Raw genomic sequence first — 18503 nt, 5'->3', positions numbered from 1 at the left:
TAATCCCAGACCACGCCCCGGGGCAATTCCCAGGCACCGTACCGAGGGGATTCTGACCAGACGATCCCGATGATAGTGTACCATAGTGCTGACAGTGGTATACAGGAGCCTGAGCAGGACTGCACACAGTTTCATACCACACCGGTACCACACAATCACCGCCTACCTCAACAGCCAGGTGAAATACTTTAGTTCAAAGTAAACACAAATCTCATCGGCCTGGTCGCCTTAAAACAAGGTTGACTTCATTAAAATTCAGAAGATCAGTATTGTATACATAAGGAAAAAGGGTATCTGGAGTTAACAAAGCATAAAAAGAGTTAAATGAACATCATATATGATGTGTCAGTATCAACCCACAATGTTTGCGGGTCAGTGAACATTCTCTTTACTCCTACCAAGATCTCTATCTCACGTCGTTTGCAACCTGCGGATGGCCGTGTATAGGGTTTCCTCGAGCTGGGCTCGGTTTGCTCCAGCCATACTGCTGACCACCTTCGTACAAGTGAAATATTCTTGTGTTAGGCGTAAAATTCCAATCAGGTAAATAAATAAATCTCGCGTAACTTTGACATCAAAGGCGTATATATATGCCCCACCCCAACTCACCTCAGTGGATACACCTGCCGCAGTGTTTGGTATTCATTCTCTAATTATACATACAAAATACATATGAACAATGTATTCGAGTTTATTATTAATAAGTAAAATTCTTATATACAGATGTGAAATTGTTTCATTCAATTAAATGTAAAAAAAATATTTTACATACGTGCTAAAGACCCTGAAATTGTAGATATGATTATTTTGCACATATGTATGTAATTAGCGAATAAATACCGAACCGGCTTCCCATAGTCTACAGCCAGACATCCGATCAAAGGTTTGAAATATAATGATAATATACCAGTTGCTTGGTCATCAGGATTGTCTCTTATCTCTATGTTTGAGACGTATATTAACATCACGCAGCACTGATTGAATATGCAGGGCTTGATCATCAATTGTCAAAATCTGATAAAATTGACAACAGATACCGAAAGTATAGATCAGGTATAATTCATATGTACAAATATTTGTCATGTTTATTCAAGATAGCAAGAATATATCAGCATTATATACACCTATGTACCGTCATTATTCTTTAGATTTTCTTCTCATCTAACAGCATCTTCAGGACAGATGTCCAGAGTGGCGATAATGAGGGAGTCGGTGTCACGTGATGTCCCTATCTATCCATTAGGGGTAACGGAAAGTCAGTACAATGGCAAGCCGACGACAATGGCCCTATGATGACGATTTCAGATGTAGTGAAATTTCTGTTGAGTACAACAGGGTTTGGGATGGTAATTTCCCAGATACATATTTTGTCATGGAGCTTCCCGACTGCATGCATTGATATGTATCGTATTTGAGAAGTAATGATGAAGATGTATCAAGATGGTTTATTCATTCATCTTGAAAAAAAATGACCACTGACTTTACAGCTTTACTTATATCAAGTTTGACAAATGAGCATGCAGAAAGAAGAAGAGTACATTTGTTGTACTACAGATGATTTTGATGTCTGCTCTGGAAAAGTCAAGAAATTCTTAGATTGTAAATAACTCTAATTTGTACTGGACCTGCAGTGATAGTGAAATTTGTTGAAAGGACAGCTAGGCGCTCTTATATTTATGTGATATTCGTTGTCTGGCGGTGTAGGTGCCCTCATATTCACGTGATATTCGCGGGCTGCATGGACAGATGCTCTCGTATTCACGTGATATACGCTGGCAGAACAGGTGTCCTTATGTTCATGTGATATTCGCGGCTGACAGAACAGGGGCTGTCATATCCATGTGATATCCGGTGGTAGGACAGGTGCCCTCATGTTCATGTGATATTCGCTGGCTGACAGAACAGGGGGCTGTCATATCCACGTGATATTCGCTGGTAGGACGGGTGCCCTCATGTTCATGTGATATTCGCCGGCTGACAGAACATGGGCTGTCATATCCACATGATATTCGCTGGTAGGACAGCTGCCCTCATGTTCATGTGATATTCGCCGGCTGACAGAACAGGGGCCCTCATATCCACATGATATTCGCTGGTAGGACAGGTGCCCTCATGTTCATGTGATATTCGCCGGCTGACAGAACAGGGACCCTCATATCCACGTGATATTCGCTTGTAGGACAGGTGCCCTCATGTTCACATACGGGCTGGGTGGACAGATGCTCTCATGTTCATGTGATATTCGCTGGCAGAACAGGTGACTTCATGTTTATGTGATATTCGCCGGCTGACAAAACAGGGGCTCTTATATCCACGTGATATTCGCTGGTAGGACAGGCGCCCCCATGTGCATGTGATATTCGCTGGCAGGACAATTGCCCTTATGTTCACGTGATATTCGCAATCAGGACATGTTCCTCCATATTCCACGTGATATTTGCAGGCTGGACAGGTGTCCTGGCGTTGACCATGTAACCCTGATATACAGTGGCAGAAGATAATCTTTCCCACATTTCATCAAGAAGCGCCAAGTATAGGCAATTAAAAGTACGTTAGTACATACCACATGTACGACTGCAAATTTAGGCTGGCGTCTTGGCACGCTGTCTGCAGGTGATGTGGTTTTTAATCGTTTTTTGCATGCCAAAGTCATGTCAAGTTTCCTAGTGTCAGACACCACATTATTTTAAACAGACTCTGTATATAAATGAGCCTCTTGAATACTCTTTTTTATAAATGAACCCAACATTTTGACAATATTCAATATTCTCTAAGTGCTCATGGAGAAAGAATGCGACAGATTACCATACTAACAGCTCACCAGATACCACGATAAAGCAGTTATGGGAAAATTAGTCATCATAATTAAATGTTCATATTAACAGTACATCTTTCCTTTCGTAATTTACCATGAACTTTACTGTTTTCACTGTGTACCGTACAAGCTATATCCAACATATACCATGACTTCATTCTAACATCAATTAAAGTTACGTCTGTGACGTAATTATGTTGTTTGATTTGTTTCTGAAGTAAAACACATCTTTCAAAAACTCCCCAACTGTACGATCATGTGTGTAAAATTTTGTTATGTTACCTATTTATGTTTTAAATTGCTTGTAGTTGTTTAACTTTGGTAAGAGTTGTGTTTACGTCTGAATATGGGCTTGCCGTGTTCCCTCCTTAATGGGAAATAAAATCCAATGCATTACGTTCTGTACCTTGAATTGTAAGGTTCTTTGAGCTTTCATTTTTCTTTAGATTCACATGCACATGTCATTTTTGTGAATTTTATTTAGGTAATCAGTTTACCAAGGGGTTGAGGGTGGGGGGTAGAATTCAATATTCCAACTTTAAAAGGTATGTTTAGCTTGGGGGGCATTCTAGAGTACCTAAACTCTGGTGGCTGATAGCAGCCATAAACTGCGACGGTAGCGACAAGTCAGTCTCCATGTTGAACATCCGTTATATGGTTTATCAATTAGGTCCACCGTAGATATTATGGTGTCTTTGAATACTTGAAAATATTGTTACGCACAGTTTTTAGTTAGTCTGATTAGTAGAGTTTTAAGCTTTCTTTCTCTTTAAACAGTGGAGATCAACTTCACTATAAATGCCCAATGAAGTAATGTATTTCATGCACATGCAGGGTGAACAGATTATATCTGATCCATTAATTTCAATATCTATCAGAAAATTCGAGGCTCAATAGAATCTTCGTATATTCAACCTTAAGTTATGACTACTGTCAGCTGACGCTAAGTTCGAATCCATCTTTGCTGGCCTGCATGCCGTCTTGCGCAACTGAAATTCAAAATCAGACAATATATAGGCGATGGCTCATTTCCCATCAATAATTGGTGATCATTTAGTTGCATCAGATGTAATGAAATTTTACTGGACACGACTAAACTTGAACTAATAATGTAACATGGTGTACAGGTGTATCGGTCAGAATGTAGACCTCACATTCAACCAACGAACGCCATAGCCGCAGATAATGTTTTTTCATTATACGAATAGGCCTGTTTGTTCAAATAAAGAATGATACTAATAAATAAGTTTAGGTAACCTACTTTAGATGAGTAATAATCAAAACGGAAATCCCCGTCTGCGTGTTTAAGGGGATTCCCCTTAAATGCAGTTTCCAGTTTCACAACGTATATGATGATGCAACTGATTCATTTATGCTTGTGGTTGGACATGACTATAGCAGTCACACACTAAATCAGCATGTCGACCAGTCTTAGCTTTGCTTTTCGTATACTGAGTCTGATCATTATGTTGACACCGGTCTCGTCCGATCCGCCAAGCCAGGGCGTCGACTCTTGTTTTTCGGACTTGTGTCGATCAGGGTTTTACTGTGATAAGATGGAGGAACGCTGTAGTCCGTGTAGTGTAGCACTTTGCCGCCTGAAGTATCTCCCAAAGGACTGTCAACATTTCTGCTTTGGTAAGATCTAAATGTTTCACTGTCAGACATGTACAAAGTATGGCGTGTACAAACGCCCATGATGTAGCAAAATCTCATAGTGTAATAACTGCTACACAATGACTGGCATTTGCTACCCATATGCTACCCATATGATCTAATGTCACATTTTAACATAATGTGCAGCTACCCATTGTAAAATAAGCATTTTATTTAGTAACTCCATATATACTGTATATATAAGGAATTCGAATCCAAAGACAAAGGCCGCGTATCTTTTGAAATGAACGCCCTAGTTTTTCTTTATTTGTCGATATCTCTCTTTCCTCAGGATGGTGAAACGAAGGAAAGTTTTAACTTGTTTGTGTCCTGCAAGTCAAAAGAAATGTTTGTGGGTTTAACAGTTCACCTTAAAAAAATGCAGAAAATCTCATCAAGATAACCCCCTCCCACCCCCCCCCCCACCCCCCTGCAAAACAAAGAAAACTTTGCGATAGTTTTTTTTGTTACATTAACAGTCATTAGACCTAACATCCTTGCTATATTGTTCAATTTTAGACCAGATTTAGAAGATTAAGCCAAGTGTTCAGTATGTTACTTAGCCACAAAATAATTGTGTAACAGCATCTTGGATATGAACTAAATTTGCTGCCATCCATTTGGCCTCTGTACAACCCAATGGTTGCTGGATTTTGTTAAAATCGTGTATATATATATATGATAATACCGGTATTAGCTTATTCACTTCTGAACCACCATGCAGGCAAGTTGCAGGTCTTGAGCGCGGATTAGGTCCCGTTTCCTACCACCATAATGCTGACCGCCGTCGTTTAAGTGAAATATTCTTGCGTACGGTGTAAAAAAACCAATCAAATAAAATAAATAAATAATCTGTGCCAAGCTGGCGCTGGGTTCAGATACTGATGGCCTTTGTCTCGATGAATAAGAGTTTGAATAACACATCTAGATGGACTACCCAATATGTGGACCACTTCAAGTACCTATACACGTGCAATAAGCCAATTTGCACTTCGACATCAGAAATTTGTTGGGATTTCATTCACATGAAACATGAACATCACTGCTAATAACTTTTAGTTTTAGATATTAAAAAGTATAATTTGCATTAGCCATTATTTAATGATCTTTCAATTAGTGTCGGTCTATTGGCTACTAAATACTTATCCGTGTGGGTCAGTGTAGCTGGGTGGTTATATGAAGACATATATTTGCAAATACCAATACACAACAATTCCTGGAACTGTATATCAGGTATAATATATGTAATATAATGTTTTCTTTCTTATTTTTCCCAACTTCAGGACTCAACAAAATGATGACGGCAAACGCCAAGTTAACAGAATGCGTATCAACAGGTAACAGTTAACACTGTATTCATATATGTATGTTATTAATGTGGTTCGCAATATTACCTCAGAATACCAGATCGGGATAGTCTCTGTTTACCTTCCGTGTGTTTTTTTTTGTGAGTAGTATACAGAATACAGAAATTAAGACATAAAATTTGGTACTGACTAATATGTACGAATGATTATTCAAGATACATGTCATATTGAAAAGGGGCCTCCGTGGCTCAGTCGGTTAGCGCGCTAGCGCAGCGTAATGACCCAGGAGCCTCTCACCAATGCGGTCGCTGTGAGTTCAAGTCCAGCTCATGCTGGCTTCCTCTCCGGCCGTAAGTGGGAAGGTCTGTCAGCAACCTGCGGATGGTCGTGGGTTTCCCCCGGGCTCTGCCCGGTTTCCACCCACCATAATGCTGGCCGCCGTCGTCTAAGTGAAATATTCTTGAGTACGGCGTAAAACACCAATCAAAAAAAAAAAATCATATTGAAAAAAACACGTTTACTAGTTGTGAAACTTTCTGTTTCAGACACATCGCTGACTGAAGTACAGTTAATTCGACTCACTATAATAGCTGCTACTATAATGGTTATGCTCGTGGTGAACGTTGTCTCTAATCTCGTTAATATGAGATTTCTGCTGGTGATGAAGCAAGCTTATGGTTATGGAGTGAAGCCAGACATAAAGCCGACAGCCCCAAGAAAACAGATGAACAAGGTTAATGGCGTATCAGCATCAGCCTTGACGTCCACTAAACCATTCCTGTCAATTCACCAACCGAGATCTGTGCCTATACACGTAACGAATACTGTTCCAAGTTTGCCTGTGGAAGATGGCTCCTTAGCTTTACGATATGACTTCGATGTTTGCCGCCAGTCCAACTCTGGAGACTGTGAGACAGGCTGTGATAATGACAGCCCCGCATCGAGTCCTCCGCTATGTCGCTGTGACAGTCAGATAACAGACACCTCTTCAGAGGTACCCACCATTTCCAGGAATCTGTCATCTCAGCGTTTACAACAAACATTCTCGTTGGACGAAGAGACATCACTGAAAACGATAACTGCAAGAACATCATCAGATTAAAGGACATTGTGCGTAGCATATATTGTAGTGATATATAAGTGGAAATATTCCACATTTTAACGAAGATGACTGTTCTAGATATTTAGACATTGACTATATAGTTATGTTGGTTAGTAATTGTTTGGTTGTGTTGTTGACTTGTTATGTGTGTATGTATGCATATAGTGGATGGATGGATGGGCGTTTACGGCATTTTCGCATCGGACATCACAGGACCTGGGCCGAGTTTCACAAAGATACCGTACATGTGTGGTAATCACACACACAGGACAATGGTACGGTTATAGTGATTTACAAAATATCGTACGACAAATGTACGATTAAAAACCATTGTCCTGAAAAACTGTCGTACGCCGCTTTGTGAAACTGGGTCCTGGTTTGGTAAGGCGGGGAATTGGCCAAGGTTCAAGAAAAAGTGCACCTAAAAAAGTGAAATTAACTATATAGCTGTGGCTTACAATTGCTGACACCTTCGTAGGGCCACTACTTTTTCCAGTTGTGTTTTACTCCTCTTTTCCGGTTATATGACAATCGTTCGCCTTAAAGCTCCAAGTATGCACAGAAGCGATGTATGAGTAATAAAATCAAAAAGGGTAGCCTATTGCTAGTCCAGACACACTTAAATATCTTTGTATTAAACACTTCGGCATAGAGAAAATCGGTGTACTACAAATGTAGCAAAAAAAACACCAGTCAAATACATAAATGAGTGCATTTTTGCTTTCAGTGGAAAAGGATACAATGGCTAGGATTCGGACTCTTTCTCGAAGTATTAGCTGTTCTGCAGAATGACTTCCTTAACACACTGTATTATGAAGGACGCCTTCCAGACATCGGCAGAAATAAGGATTTTAAACATGCCAAAATCTGACAAAACTGATCACATTATAATTTTTATATTTTACACAAGAAGACAAAAGTTAACCAAGACAAGACTTTGACAGCTTCAGTAAAAGCTTCAGTAAAAATATTTTCTGCTTAACATCGATTTTCACATAACGTCGAAATAGAAACACAATGCCTCATTTCAACCCCCAAAACAGTTTTTGTGGAAGTTGCAGTCTTGTGGTAACCCTCTCTTCTACATCCATGAAACTTTTATGAGCGTTTAGACCATGCTTGATATACTTCTGCATGCGTGAGAAATTTGCGGAATTGTGCTGAGATTTTGAAACTTGCACTTTCTTACATGTATCGTACCTCTTTGGGACCGATTCCCCGCCTGACCATACATGCAGGTCCTTTCTCATGTCATTCTTTTGTACATGGCGCTGTCCAAAATAACAACCACATAAAGTGACGTGATTTACCAGGAAATTTACTAAAAACTGACTGCCGAAGTTTAAGAAGTCGACCTAGACTCCACCCTATAAAACTACACAAAAACGTAGTCCTATTTGGGTTAGATCGATTCGAACTCACTCTCATGAGGAGAAAGAAGAGGGATGTAAGAATATTAATGAATACCATCTTCTACGTCCAGATAAAAAAACTTTCCCGCAGCGGCGCTAAACTGAGAAGCACAAAGGGGTGAGGGAGGGAGGAGTGTAGGTTATTGATGACGAAGATCTAAAAATACGTGAAGTCAAAAATTACCAGGGAATTTCCGAGTCTATATATACAGAAGTCAAAATAGGCCAGTGTTTATCCATGTAAGCCTATATAACAGAAATCTAACTGCATGTTGTTGGTCTTCTTACTGTGTTGACCGTTCGCAAGCAGGTTAAATGAGGATCCGCCACGGAGATAGAAGGGAATCTGTGTTGGCTCCAGCGCTGTCTCCTCTGACAAACGTCAGTAGGACTAACTGACTGTAAAGGTGTGACATGTATTGTAGACATGAGTACATGTCTCCTGTTTTATGTACCTTTCTTGAGCGTAGCCTGTGCCCTAGGAACTATGGAGGGAAGAGTTGCTAGAGGTTTTGACAGTTGTGTCAACGACGACTGTGAGTCCACAGGCACAGACATCAGGTTCTGTTCCATTCAGGGTCGCTGTGAAAGCTGTTCGCCCTCCACGTGTAACTTAGACGTCTGCCGGCAATGGCGAGGTTGTCAAGGCGGTACAGTAGGTGAGTTTGTCTATGTAGCCAGCTCTACTGCCTATAGCTATGTTGTTTGACCGAGATGACCGAAGAACTTAATACAAGCCCCTCATGCTTTTAATCTTACCAGTGATTTTATCAGTGGCTAGGGCTCAATATACAGGTTGTCACCACATGAACAAAGGCTCGTCAGTTAGCTGACAGCCACCGTATAAATTCTTCATCATATGGCTTTAAATAAAATTCAATCGATCAGTCAATCGGTCTACAGTGCAGGATGCCTGCTTTGTGGAGGTTTAATTACGCTAATACATATCGGCATGATCTGCTTATAATTCTGAAAACTTCAGTATCTCCAGTATAGGTTACTTATACCCGTTGTGTAACTTTGGTCATGTTTGTATTATTTGTTCTACTTTCAGGTCCCAACGCTCAAAATCCCGACAATGACTATGTCTGCTGGGGTAAGCTGTTATGTTAAAACATTTAAAGCAACATGCGTTTGTTTTGTGTGCTATGTCACAAATTGTTGGTATGGCCTCTGTTCCTCACAAAACGGCCAGTCGACTGTTAACGCATTTTTAGTATTTATTTCTTTATCTCCTTGGTGTTAAGCGTTTTCAAGAATATGGGGTGGCATAAGAAAATCGATGCACGTGATCTTCGCGCGAAGTTTAAATTGTGCTATATCGCTGTATTTATTTATTTGATTGGTGTTTACGCCGTACTCAAGTATTTCACTAATACGACGGCGGTCAGCATTATGGAGGGAGCAAACCGGGCAGAGCACGGAGGAAACCCACGATCATCCGCTGGTTGGTGGCAGACCTTCCTTGTACGGCCGGGGAGTATATCGCTGTAGATCGATGCTCCAATACCATTACTTGTGTCACTGATTCGCTTTAGTACAAACAATAATGACTCTGACTAGAACAAAGTAGACCTAATAACGCCAAATTAAAGACTTATTACCTCTCACAAATCGTTTCTCACCAAACCTTTTACACAAGGGATTTCAGAAGTTGATTCGTTTTCCATTTAACGTTGATACCATGTCCTCGTTTCTATTGTCAGATGAAGCGATCTCAGGGCGTGAGATTACGGCGTGGATTCTTGTATTAGCTTTGCTCGTTGCATTAGTGTGTATTTCCCTGAAGGCCAGACACCTGTCCCTCATGATGAAAAAGAACATGAATCTTATGGAAGTTGAAATGAAGGTCGTTCGCAGCCCATCTCATCAAGTAGACATCATTAATGATCGGGAGGTGCAGATGCTACTTAGCCAAACACAAGATCATGCGCCAACACAACCATCATCAACTGTACCAGCCAAATGTTCAACTTGTGCCTGCCAGACAGCACTGCGCTTGGGAGGGTCACAACCGCACAGCTGCCCAAATATCAGTGTGCATGAAGGGCGTCCCATACCGCATCCCGAGGACGGCTCCAGTACTAAAGGTCAAATGGTTTTGTGATCACGTGCTCCCATAGTCGTCAACGTGTGAAGAGGAAATAAACGCTGACGTTTGTGAACGTTACGTTAAAATAGTGACAGTGAGCCTGCATGGGCGACAGTTTAGCGTGCTAGCGCAGAACAATAACGCGAGAGCCTCTCACCATACGGTCCCTGTGATCCCTCTCAGGTCGTGAGTGGGAAGGTCTATCAGCTACCAGTGGATGATCGTGGGTTTAACTGCCCTATGCTCTCACCGGTTTCCTTCCACCCTAATGCTGGCCGCCGTCCTACAAATGAAAAATCTTTAGGGCGTAAAACACCACTCAAATAAATAAATAAGTGAAATACCGATATTTAATATAAGTATTCAGATAATGTACACCCCAAGATGTTGGTGATGTTCATGTAACATGCATATCAGTACAGTTCTTTTCACCAACATGTATTATAGAAGGAATTAAAATGTGCACGTAAGAAAGCAAAATGCTATATTTTTATGATCAGTAAATAAATATACACGCATGCGTTCAAAACTTACATCTATATCATTTGTAAATAAACTTGTCTTGGTTTTGAAGTAATAGTTCTGCAGTTACTTGTACGTGTGGGATCTTAAAGGGATACAGAATCGATTCTGATTGGCTGGTCTGAGGGATAGGCAAGCTTAGGCTATTCCTATCCTACGCTCAATTTTAGGTGTGGTGCATTTATTCAATAGTGACCAAGGCTCTAAGGTTTAACACAGGAAACCTTATCTGCACTGTCAGCCAATCAGCGTTGATTCTGTATCCCTTTAAGAGTGTAACACAAGAAAGACAATTTTAGGTAAAGGTTATACTTCGATTGCAGTGTGGCATAGAACGCTCCCTCGTAAACTGGAGATCTGTGTTTCTACCATAAAGTTGGTCATGCCTAAGATCTTAAAATCTGTAACCTTTTTTTAACTTGTACTTCTCTGATATGATACTCAGCTCAAGGGAGTGTATAGCAAGTTCTGGTCGGTTTGGTGGTCGAATACTGTGACTGGGCGAGTGTGTCTTCGGGCATGGGTACCCAGTGAAGCATGTGGCAACGTAAATACGTCGGCATTGAAATCGACGTTGAAACCCACAAGCAACCAAATTATATTGAAAAATCGGTTACAGGGATACAAGATTGACGCTGAACTAGTTTATACCCTGGTTACGCTTGAATGAATCTGCCGTACCTAAAATTCAGCTTAGGCTTTTCGTAGCCAAACCTGGACATGACTATTTAAAACACGCTATCAGTTACTTAACCACTGGTATAGACTAGCTGACTCACATAGAGGTTTGCTGGTGAAACTGCTGTGACGATTTCAACGAACCAGGGCTCAGGCATGTTCTTTAGGAAGCTTTCTGAAAGTGCAGGGATCTGATAAACTTAAAAGCAAGCAGAAATCTAGCAATGCAAAAATGTTCTCTGTATTTTATCGCATAAAACATCTGTCATGTTCATCAATTAGCATGGTCTTCTATTGTTTTCTTCGGGACCGGTAGATCCAGGATCAATCCTTGATCGAGTCACACCTAAGACTTTAAAAGAGGAAGTTGTAACTTCCTCGCTTGGCGTTCAGCATGAAGGGGATAGTGCAACAACTGGTTGACCCGTATCAGTATAATGGCTCGGGCGGGGCGGCTTACTTGCCTTCGGTAAGTCGTCTCAGTGAAGCAGCACTAAATAAAAGAGCGGTGGAAATCCGCCCTGCAACAAGGAGGCACATTACACATACATGCACCCTAAGGATTCCTTCGTCGTCATATGACTGAAAAATTGTTGAGTACGACGTTAAACCCCAAGCACTCACTCACTCTATTGTTTTCTTGGTCTTTTGTCGAGGTCTGAGATATGTTGGGTTTTCCCCACAATGTGGTGGGTTTTTCCCATTGTTTGCTGGGTTTTTACCTTTCCTCAACTGACCTAGCTGGTATTGTAAGGCTGTTGCTCTTTACGCTCGCTTTACATTATTTCCACTGCTAAACAAGCCTGACCTTCGGTGCCTGCGCGACGCAGGTAGGCTTGTCTAGGTTTAGCCTCACCACTGGTATACTTGCGCGGAGCTATTTAAAAAGCATTCATCAATAAAATTGTTTCAGGTGTCAGTTATGATCATGTTGTGCATACTTTGCATAAAGTGAATGTATGTGCATGATGTATTGTCTTAGAAACAAGACTGAGAGCTGTGTTTTGTGACGTCACTTCTTTCCTCATCACCGTGAGTCGGGTGTCCTCAGCGTGGTTCAGGATTTCTGTACAAAATTTGCTAGTGGTGTCAGTGATGTAAAGTGAACGGTGCATGCGCTGAAAGAAGTATGTTACAAGAAGCCGCGCGTGTCACCTATTAAAGAGATATACACATGCATTTTCAAATGAGTTACATTTTACTGAGTTGAGACAATTGTATATAAAAATGTAAATCCAAATATTGTTGTGGACAGTGTTTAATTATCTTTCATATAACAATGACATATGAGTGTTTCCTTTGCCTGTAATTTATTACTCACTAATAACTCCCCGATAGGAGTACCCTCTCTTGACTGGCCCTATGCGTGATTGAGACATACATGTATATGGCTAAATTCCATAAACCCTTGACCACTGAGTTTCAGTGTTAAATCACCGTCTCAGTATCGAAATTACATCCAGGGGGTTGTGGTGTGTTTGCTGAGATTTGGTGACTTTCGCCACCCATAAACCAGAACCTCGTCTTGTATATACTGACCCGCTTTAAAAAACGCACCAACAGGAATCCATGAAAATATCATGATAGTTTGAAAATATCAACGGAAATCTCCATGGTTAGGAGTTAAGCAAGCTATAAAGATGTCAGGTTTGATCTCCTTTATGTGAGTAGTCACCAAAACGCAACAGGGCACAGTACGTTTTTACACTTGAAAAGCAGGAAAAATCCAGTTATTAATTTTGTCTGCAAAAATGTGTATAAAGGGTATCCATTCAAAGGCTATCCACACAATCGCTGTAGCAGCGGAATAGCACCGAGGACGCAATGCCGCGACTGACACCTGCGAAACGGGAACGTTCATTGCCTTGATTGATTTATTTACTTATTTTATTGGTGATTTACGCCGTTCTCAAGATTAATTCACTTGTACGACGACGGCCAGCATTGTGGTGGGAGGAACACGGGGGAAACCCACGACCATCCCCAGGCTGATGCCAGACCTTCCCATGTACGGCCGGAGAGGAGCCTTGATTGAAGTTGGCCTGACCATAAGGGCTATAGCAGCAAGGTTTGGATGTCACAAGACTGAACAGACAATGGTTGCTTCGACGCTGGCAGGGCGTTCTCTCCTCGGACGAATTTCATCTCAAGCACGCCGACGGGCGTATACATGTATGGCGTTCCGGCGGTGAACGTTATCTTCATGATTGTGTTGTGCAGACTGATCGATTGGGCGGCGGAAATGTGATGGTTTCATCACAGAATGCAGTTTACTACAGGGACGCCATTTTAAGACGTCGCATTGTACCCTGTTTCCGTCAACACCAAGAACTGCATACTTTCCAACGGAACAACGCCAGAGCACATACAGCACGTAAATCTGTGGACTTCTTGGCACAGAAAAATGAACATGGTAATCCATGGCCTGTCCTATAGCCGGATCGATCACGCTTCGAGCACTTGTGGGACTGTTACGGTATTGAAAGCAGCAACAGAAAACAGACTCAGCGACTCAATATTACAATGTAAACAATGCTTTATATATAAAATGAGACGTACAGTTTTACAGACAGTTCAACAACAACAACAACATACACATCAGTATTACCGGTCTTTAAAAGTTTCCAGTTCACCTTTGCATCCCAAGGAACGTGTTCCAGGAGATCCAACGTAAAGACCATGGGATAAACACACAATTCACACAAGTCACAAATTGTCCTAGACAGGTACTTCGCCAGGTTAGCGAACACAGTACACAGGTTACACAGAACTGGAACAGTCGAGCCTTTGAATGACGTCACACCCGCAGAGCACAACACAGGGTAAATACAGGCATGGAGGTATAATCCACTTTAGAACAATCACAGCTCCCGCAGAAACTCACAAACGAGCCGTTCAGAGACGTAGAGTAATGTCACCTTATGGCAGGACGAACGTCCTTTGCAAAACTGAAAACTTCAGTTTAGAGTCCTTGACGACCTTGTCGGTCAGGTGAGGTCAGCGTGTTAAACAAACGACACAGTCAACACTGTATAATCATAATAAAGATCCGAACACCAATAAACGTTGACTTCCGCAGAAATTCACATAAACCAGACATCAGTACTACTGTAGTACACAAACTCTCAAAAACATCCTGATCGGGCGCATTAACAAACTGTTTAGGATCAAAATCTCCCATTGTAAATATTTAGCCACTGAATCATTCACCGTTAAAATTAAGCAATCGCTTCTCACATATGTTTAACTTCAAATATCCGGTGCAAAACAAAAGGGAAACAATCAGTTCCCGGACGAGCCCCCAAAATGCCTAACTGACTTATTTCAGGGTGAATGTAATACACAGTCAACGACAAATAAAATTTCTAGCTGTTACCTCTGGTGCCTTTTTAATGCGTTTCGTTATGTATGAAATATAGACCTTCGCGTGGGTGAACAGTTTGTTAACAACATAGAATGGTTAGCATATGCATAGTGCACGCCAGATGATTCATCCAACATCTTATTCTCTACTCGACCAACGTCCTCTGAAGATTATTCCTTGTCTATAAACCTGTATCTCGGGTTAAAATCCCTTATGCTGACGTGAAGTGTAATATTCTTAAATATATTCGTCGCCTTTGGCAGGGTGAATGGGACTTGCAGATCCACAATAAACTGCATGCCATAACGAAAGTAATGAGTATGTGTAGTGGTCCCACTGTCTTGTTAATCCTGTCCATTGCATGGAGTATACTCTGTGTCCTGGACAGGACTTCTGCTTTAGGCGTCAGTGAAAATTAAATTTTTTTTTTATTCGGCTGGGTTCCCCCCCCCCACCCAACAAACTGGGTTTTTTCCCCCACAGTACACTGGGTTTTCCCCACAGTATACTTGGTTTTCCCCCACAGTATACTGGGTTTTCCCCCACAATATACTGGGTTTTCCCCCACAGTATACTGGGTTCCCCCCCCCCCCCCCCCACAGTATACTGGGTTTTCCCCACAATATACTGGGTTTTCCCCCCCCACAATGTACTGGGTTTTCCCCCATAGTATACCGGGTTTTTCCCCCCACAGTGTACTGGGTTTTCCCCTCTTTGGGGGTTTTTCCCTCTCTTGGGGTTTCCCATACATATGGTCTGCTAGTTTTTCCCCTTCCACACATTTTTTGACAATACCAGTTATGCTATAATCGAATCAATATACTGGGTTTTCCCCCCCACAATGTACTGGGTTTTCCCCCATAGTATACCGGGTTTTTCCCCCACAGTGTACTGGATTTTCCCCTCTTTGGGGGTTTTTCCCTCTCTTGGGGTTTCCCATACCTATGCTCTGCTAGTTTTTCCCCTTCCACACATTTTTTGACAATACCAGTTATGCTATAATCGAATCACAAAACTTATTTATTTCATTGGTGTTTTATGCTGTAGTCAAGAATATTCCATTTACATGACCGCGACCCGCATTATATCGTGAGGGAAACCGCGGGTAGAGCACGGTTAGACTTTATTATGCAAGCAGCAATGCTGTTGCATCCCAATGGTTAAATGCTGTAACTATTGAAGTAAAATAGACAATTAAACATTTGTACCCTCTATTCTTTTCTCTTAAAGAACACATGTTATTTCTCTTCGTTAAGAGTGTTCTAGCTCTCTGGCTTTATGGTTTTCAATCTGACTGTATAGGAAGGAATCTCTGCATGTATTTACACAACCGTTCTTCCAGTCGACTTCACGCGTACATCTGTATAGTGTACTGCCTTGGACAGAAGGAAGTGGAGTGTCTAGTATTCGAAAATTGCATATTACTTAAGCAAATAAGGAAAATTTCATGCCACAAACGGGCACAGCAATCACTAACAACAACCAGCATCTCGATAGTAAACAAAATATCTTAAACAGATGAATAATCAGATTAACATTGATTCGGTGTCTTTTTTCTGAGAATCCGAGATTGGGTTTAATTTGATAAATTGTTGACGAATATACCACATCACTGTAAACAGTGTATGATTACGATTAAGTCGGAGATTTGTTTCATTCTTTCCAACTTGTCTATCAGAAATACAGAGCAGTACCCTTCCATTCACCAATCACTAGGTTAATAGCCATTAATAAAGGCCATACATCACAATTAACACAAATGTATCTAACGCATGCATCGACAGTAAGCCAAACTTTTGGACTATTGCCGAGTCCACCCTAGCAACGGATTCGAAAATCGCGGTTCTCGAAGTTCAGATACTGTCCAAGTGGATGCGTCGGTAATACTGATGTTAACTTCGACGTTATGGCCTTTATTCCAAGATAGTGAGGTGATATGAAGTCAGAATATATTTTTAAGATCACGGCAAACCTGTTTTCTATAGCTTTGAAACTTTGAGGACAGCCAAGGCAACATGAAATCTGAGTTACATGTATGTCTAAGACACATGTGGCTTCGTGATCCTGGTGCCTGAAACTAAAAATCCTTTTAACTGTCTTAGCTGCGGTATATCCCCATCACATGTTTATTTATTTATTTATTTGATTGCTGTTTTACGCCGTATTCAAGAACATTTCAAGGCGGCCAGCATTATGGTGGGAGGAAAGCGGGCAGAGCCCGGGGGAAACCCACGACCATCCGCAGGTTTCTGACAGACGTTTCCACGTACAGCCGGAGAGGAAGCCAGCATGAGCTGAACTTGAACTCTCAGCGACCGCATCGGTGAGAGGCTTCTGGGTCATTACGCTGCGCTAGCGCGCTAACCAACTGAGCCATGGAGGCCCCCACCCCACCCCATCACATGTGCATACGTCAATAAAGGAAAACAGAAGTAGAGCATCTAGATTATCTGTATTATTTAACAGTAACATTTTCTTTGTTGATAAACAATTTTTTTTTGTGTTTTTAAATAAGCCTTCTGTGTACATGTATGTATTCGTGAGGCTAATGGTTCTAACCCTTGATGACATCAATACAGCGTCTTTCAACATCACCACAATAGTCTCTCGCCTTATATTTATTTAATTCTTGGGTAACAATGCACCAAAGTATTTTCCACTTATACCATGGCGATCAGTTTTATGCGTGGAATGACCGGGTAAAACAATCACCATTCTAAACCTTAAATGCCCATAGTGGACGTACAGATCTGTACTTACGCCATGCTGGTGGCAGACAATGTGTATTCAATGGACGCAACACTGTGCAAAGGGCTGCATGACTAATAAAAGTAGTGTGGAAATACGGTGTAATCTCGAAAGAACGAGTATATACAACAGTATATATGCCCTTATAATAATAGTGCGCAAAAATCAATGGTTTATATCCCACGTTAAATAAGCAAAAGCATATGCAGTAATCTAACTTGATCTGAGCTTGAATGCAGAATACATTTATTCTATCTCCATGATTTGAGGGACCACAAAATAAATCTGCAGGCACAAAAAAAGGTTTATACCTGTTATACAACAGATTAAAAACAGATTATCAACAAATTCAACAGCGTGACCCTTGGTCCCATTCCTACTATTTATGCATTTACATGAACTGTTAGAATAAAACCCTGACCGAGGTAAATTGAGAAGAGGCCGTATTTCAACGGTTACGTGTGACCATTTGTCAGGTAACACACTGTCGTCGCTTCCCTGGTCTTACTCTCTATGCTGTAGGCCTACGTCTTTAATTATGTTATATTACAATGTCCATTCTAAGCGCCATCCAGCACAATTTTTCCACAGCACAAGTGGAAACGATTAGTGTGGAAACACTTAGACTTCCAGAGCGATCTTAACGTCCAATGTAAAACGATAGAGAATTTCACTGCTCCGTATTCGCGTGCACGGTTTGTTTTTTCTTATCATGGGAGGATCACGAGGTCAACAAATGGGGGAAACATCTTGGTGCGTCGTCCGCAAATAGAAATATTTAAGAAAGTTTAGATTGTAGCGGCCCCA

At 41.2% G+C, this 18503-nt stretch overlaps 1 protein-coding gene across 1 annotated transcript; it reads left to right on the top strand.

Moving 5' to 3' along the window:
- The first annotated feature begins 7838 nt into the window (after positions 1-7838).
- LOC135472670 (uncharacterized) lies at positions 7839-10957 on the top strand. The gene is made up of 3 exons (XM_064752282.1): positions 7839-8951; positions 9347-9388; positions 9999-10957. The coding sequence occupies exons 1-3, from the start codon at positions 8720-8722 to the stop codon at positions 10397-10399; spliced, it is 675 nt and encodes a 224-aa protein (XP_064608352.1). The 5' UTR covers positions 7839-8719; the 3' UTR covers positions 10400-10957.
- Positions 10958-18503: the final 7546 nt, after the last annotated feature.

The sequence above is a fragment of the Liolophura sinensis genome, chromosome 1, assembly GCF_032854445.1.
Source record: "Liolophura sinensis isolate JHLJ2023 chromosome 1, CUHK_Ljap_v2, whole genome shotgun sequence".
Classification (NCBI taxonomy): Eukaryota; Metazoa; Mollusca; class Polyplacophora; order Chitonida; family Chitonidae; genus Liolophura; species Liolophura sinensis.
The sequence above is the reverse complement of the archived record's forward strand: the minus strand, read 5'-3'. Positions and strand labels throughout refer to the sequence as shown.